The 5,133-nt window shown below is 40.3% G+C and overlaps 1 protein-coding gene across 1 annotated transcript; it reads right to left on the bottom strand.

Moving 5' to 3' along the window:
- Positions 1-629: 629 nt before the first annotated feature.
- Positions 630-5,133, bottom strand: LOC118376671 (homeobox protein engrailed-1-B-like). The gene is made up of 2 exons (XM_035763408.2): positions 4,268-5,133; positions 630-1,693 (listed from the first exon to the last, which is right to left on the bottom strand). Exons 1-2 carry the CDS (start codon positions 4,794-4,796, stop codon positions 1,374-1,376), a joined length of 849 nt encoding a protein of 282 aa, XP_035619301.1. The 5' UTR covers positions 4,797-5,133; the 3' UTR covers positions 630-1,373.

The following is a 5,133-nucleotide window of genomic DNA, read 5'->3' as shown; positions in this document are numbered from 1 at the left end:
AACCGCGGCTCTTACAGATCAAGGGGAACAATTACTTCAGGGCTCAGAGCGAGTGACGTCACCGATTGAAACGCTATTAGCGCGCACCCCGCGACCTGGCTAGCCATTTCACATCGGTTACACCTTGGCAGCAGCTAATGGAGATCCCTAATAAATACAAATACACGAAAAGGCAGATCATTATGATTGTAATTGTAATAAAAACGTTTTTTTTACATTTGTTTATTTATTTTTATTTTTGCCCACTGCAGTAGGCTTTTGGCCTAAAGTGAAAAATGAATCAATCTTCCTTACTCGTGGTTGTGGACCCTCGCGCAAGCATGATTTTCAAGAGAACCGCGTGACCTGTGAATCCAGCCAAGCTTTGAGCGGTGCGCTCTGTCTGGCTCAACATTTGATACAAGACCAAATAGTCGGTTTTATATTTCCAGCCTAGCACACAAATAGTGGAGCAAATGAGTGAGCACTGTGGTGCATGGCAAGCCAATTTCATGCTCAGCAACGCTCTGAACAGGCCTGATATCATCACGCTTCTCATAATAAAATGTCCCTTTGTAAAATATACGGGATGAATATGGACACAGTTACCCCACTCACTTGAACCAATGAGCTGCAAACCAACTCCATAGACACTACGATTTATTCATGTAATCGTTTGCACAGAGCAGTGCAACATACAAAAAATGAGCAGTGTTGCCTTTTTTCCAATAGAAAAATGTTTATTTGTTAACATTGTTTAGATGTAGCTTAGTATATGCATCCCCTCTAATCATGGAGGGAGATTACATATATTTCAAGAGAGTCTGATGCTGCTGTCTTTGTAGTATTCCAATATAAGGTGAATCCAACACGAGTTGAGTCATATATCCTTTCCACCCAAACTGAGGGGCTTACATCAAGCGGCAGGCAACTAATGACAACAGCGGTCTACTGATTGTTAGAGACTCGCAGTTCAGGAAAAAGGTACGATAACAGGGAGATTCAGTTTTTTTCAGGCTGTTTTTTCCGATAAAATCTTTGGCTTGAAGTGGCAGATCACAGTCTGTATGTTCATCGAGGTTTGATATAAGAGAGAGATCACAACACATTAGGCCTAAAGCGACAAAGATAACAATCATATAATTATCCAGCAAGTGCGGGATGAGTAGTCATATTCCTATAGCTTACCCCTTCTTCTTAAATTAAATATACAACGTCTCATTATGGGCTATTCATTTTCATTCATGTTTGTAGTTTGTAGGCATACTTCGATAGTTTATGTCCACATATACGCTACACATTTAGCCCTATCAACTAATGGAAAATCTCTTTACAATAGCCTCGACTTTCCACAAATATTGTGCCCCCAAAAGGTGACTCCTGCAAGCGAAGTCTCAGTCACTCTCCTCCTTGTCTTCCTGAATGGTGGTGGTGGAATGGTTGTACAATCCTTGCGCCATCAGCTGGAGAGCCAGGCCGTTCTTATAGCCGTTGGCCTTTTTTATTTTCGCCCGTTTGTTTTGGAACCAGATTTTGATTTGTGACTCATTGAGGTTGAGCTCTTGAGCTAGAGACTGTCTCCTCTGCTCCGTGATATAACGGTTGGCCTGGAACTCAGTTTTCAGTCTTTGGAGCTGCTCAGCCGTGAACGCCGTTCTGGGTCGCTTGTCTTCCTTCTCATTTTTCGTCTTTTTCAATTTCCGTGTCCTTGGGCCTACAGTAGGGACGACAATAAAAACGGGAATATAAATATTCAGCGAGCGCCAGACACCTAGTCTCACTATCATCACCAAAAACCAATTCCATTGCAGATTTTACGCTTAAAAATACCCTAATTATAAAAACAACGTACACAAATAATAGCCGCTACTAGGGTAGCCTAGTGGTTAGAGTGGAGGACTAGTAACCGGAAGGTTGCAAGTTCAAATCCCCGAGCTGACAAGGTACAAGTCTGTCGTTCTGCCCCCGAACAGGCAGTTAACCCACTGTCCCTAGGCCGTAATTGAAAACAAGAATTTGTTCTTAACTGACTTGCCTAGTTAAAAAAGGTCATTTTGTGAAATCACATAATCATAAAAATAACCAATATAATCACGGTAAGCTAATACAAATAATAATAACAATAAACGTTCTTATAGTTGAATACTTTGCTATAGTCTAACGGTATGGTCATCCCAATGGTAGACCCTCAATAATAACTATGAATAGCATGATGTCCTGAGAAGAATAAGGTCCATAGTGCACTGAGCGGCAGGCCTTTGTGTGAAGGGAACAATAGCTGTAGGTCGACTTTCATAATTATTTAGCAAAAATATGCAAACAAAAAACTGTAGGCTACTAAAGCCAACTACAGCTATTTAAAAACATACAATTGTTTAAGGACTATTGGCCAACTGTGACGGTTATAGGCCTTTCATTGATCACAAGTAGTTATAGGCCTAATAAATAAAAAAAATCGTTGAATCTCAGTGATCTTTAGCTGTTGACATAAGAAAGGAATTAATATATTTTGTACCAAATGCAGACCCAGGTATAGGCTTATGTGCATAAGGGTAGCCTACGCTACAGTATACATTTAAATATTAAATTATGTCCTTTGTTATCATGGTGCCAGAGACAAACAAATAAACAATATCATGAGAAACAGGAAATGTAATTTATCCGTTATTATCTTTCTTAAAATTGTATTTTGATGCTAGGCCTAATCCTATATCATTTTCTAACACAAATATAAACTCTTCAGTAAATAGTTTTTGTTTGAGATGAAATGTATAGCTTTAAATTTCATGTCATTATTGTTGCACTGATTTTTATCAATACCTACGGCATAAAACACAGTCTATATTTTTGACAAGTTTATGGTAATTATGAAAAGCCCATTTATTCGCCAAAACGCCATTGGAACCATTGGACTGTGGAACTTAGAACAAAATAAACATTGTGCATGCTTCCCATTTAACGTAGCCTAACATTTATTAAATACATGTAGTTGGGGGATTACACTAATTGCATACTCAGATAATTTACAGCCTTCTCTATCAAGACAGGCAAAGTTGTTCATTAATTCAACATGTTGACGTCACTGAGATTCTTATTCTAGTTTTTTTCCCTGATGCACTTTCTTAAATTGTATTAAATGTAACCTTATTTTTCTAAAGTCTCATTGGAATGTTTAAATATATATGGTACATGGTCTAATAAGAGGTTAGGAATCATGTAAATGTATAGCCTGTATAGGCCTATATTGGCCTAAACGTGTATTCTGTTAAATGTACGAGCTCTATCTCTCTTTCAATCCAATGAATGGAGTATGTTCTCATGTTAAGTGACACATTTTAAAACATGTCATATCTGCAAGGCATTTTGGGGTGAGCCTACAAGATGAAACCAGTGACCAGGACCAAGATCTCACTTGCAAATAAGGAGGGTGAAATGTTAGGCCACACAGTCATCGATGAAATTATGTTTACATATTCTGATATGTTCTCAAATGGACCAATGCTGCTCTTGAAAAGCACCTATTCTATTTTTCACTGTTTCAATTTATTTGATTTCTCTCGGTAGAACAGAGTAGATGTCACACAGTCCTATTTCAAAATGAATTAGCACAAACATATCCAAGTAGCCTATTTTCAGATTTTTTTTCCATATATTTTCCTAGTAGGCCTGAATAATGGATTATTTACATATGATATGGCATAATTTAAATTTGCAAAAGTTTGCTTCCTGTTGAGAAAAAGATTGAGTAGGCCTACAATATACTGCTTGCTTCATATGGCACCCATAAAGGTTGTATATAGAACCATTTTGTAGGGTTATTTGATCAGAACCCCAGGGGCTTTTCTTCACTAAACCAGAATTGGTTCCATGTAGAACCCTTGGGTTCCATATAGGGTTCTATATGGAAACCATTTCGGTTCTGTACAGAACCTTTAGGGGTGCTATATATCAGCATAAAAATAACTGTTTTTGGTTCTATCCAGAATATTTTTTCTAATAATATATGTTTTCGCCTGCTCTACAGCCAGTCACTCTTTTCATGCAGTAACAGGACCACTACGCCATTACCTACAAATATTGTAATTTATCACAGCGTGAAAATAAAGTATAAAATGCAGTTGAATTTAAGTATAAATGTGCAACTTCGACGAATTAATAACAAATATATCAAATACAAGCATGTTGAGGAAATACTTATATTTCTGCAAGGGACAATAAGGCATTTATAACATTACGCATTAGGCTACAATACCCTGACAAAAGATTGTTCAAGAAACTATTGCCTCACCAGATGACGGCCTGTCCGAGTATCTAGTGCAGTACACCCAAGCAGGCCACAGCAGCGGCTGGGACTCGGCTTTGGGCGCTGCGCCGCCACTACCGCCGTTCACAACCATGACAGAAGATGTGTTCTCGCCGAACTTTGGCGTGCTGCCTCCAGAGCTCTCGTCAGCCTTCGATGACGAGGTGCTCTTTTGGGGGGTGGGAGACAAGGCCAAGGACGAGGTGGAGGAAGAAGTGCTGTCGCTGCTGCAGTTAGAGTCCTGGCATGGGGTTCCAGGATGATTCGGCCTGGCGACCAAAGGTTGGGCGCGCTCTCGGCTGGAAGTCTGCGCACGTTCCCTAGCTCCTAAACCATGCTCCTTCCGGCAGCCGAAATCTGGCCGCAGAATATTGTCAATAAAAAAGTTCGTGGTTCTGTGCGCTTGCTGCGCTGCTTGGAGAGGCAGGATGGGCGGCGAAGGCAGACTGCGAGAAGGAGAAACGCTCTCCCCTTCACTAGACTCCGGGCTGTGTAGAGCCCTTTGCTTCTCCATTGCTGAAAGGGACTGCAAAAGGTTCGATCCAGGCTCCTAACTAATTCCACTTGTTGGTGTGTATTGATATCCAAATATAAAATAATGAAGCAATACGGTGACCACTAAAGGCTCATTAATACCTATCTGATTTGGGGCACTTTTTGATTTCTAAATTGTTGACATCCCTCGTGCGTAACGCTCCAACGTGTCATGGTCGTCGACATGACAAGACTGACAAGGCATTGCGCTCTCCTCTCGCAGCCCCGAGCTTTTCACCACTGTAGGTATGACAGTTCGATCTTCACCAACTCCTCACATCACATTTCCCACACCAACCGGAAGAACGTGAACCCTT

The sequence above is a fragment of the Oncorhynchus keta genome, chromosome 34 (genome assembly GCF_023373465.1).
Source record: "Oncorhynchus keta strain PuntledgeMale-10-30-2019 chromosome 34, Oket_V2, whole genome shotgun sequence".
Classification (NCBI taxonomy): domain Eukaryota; kingdom Metazoa; phylum Chordata; class Actinopteri; order Salmoniformes; family Salmonidae; genus Oncorhynchus; species Oncorhynchus keta.
The sequence above is the reverse complement of the archived record's forward strand: the minus strand, read 5'-3'. Positions and strand labels throughout refer to the sequence as shown.

Bases quoted from the DNA above. Each gene is read 5' to 3' on its own strand.
- LOC118376671 (XM_035763408.2), bottom strand. From the start codon at position 4,796: ATGGAGAAGCAAAGGGCTCTACACAGCCCGGAGTCTAGTGAAGGGGAG. The intron at 1,694-4,267 runs GTGAGGCAATAG...TCCCTACTGTAG, and splicing joins CTCGGACAGGCCGTCATCTG to GCCCAAGGACACGGAAATTG.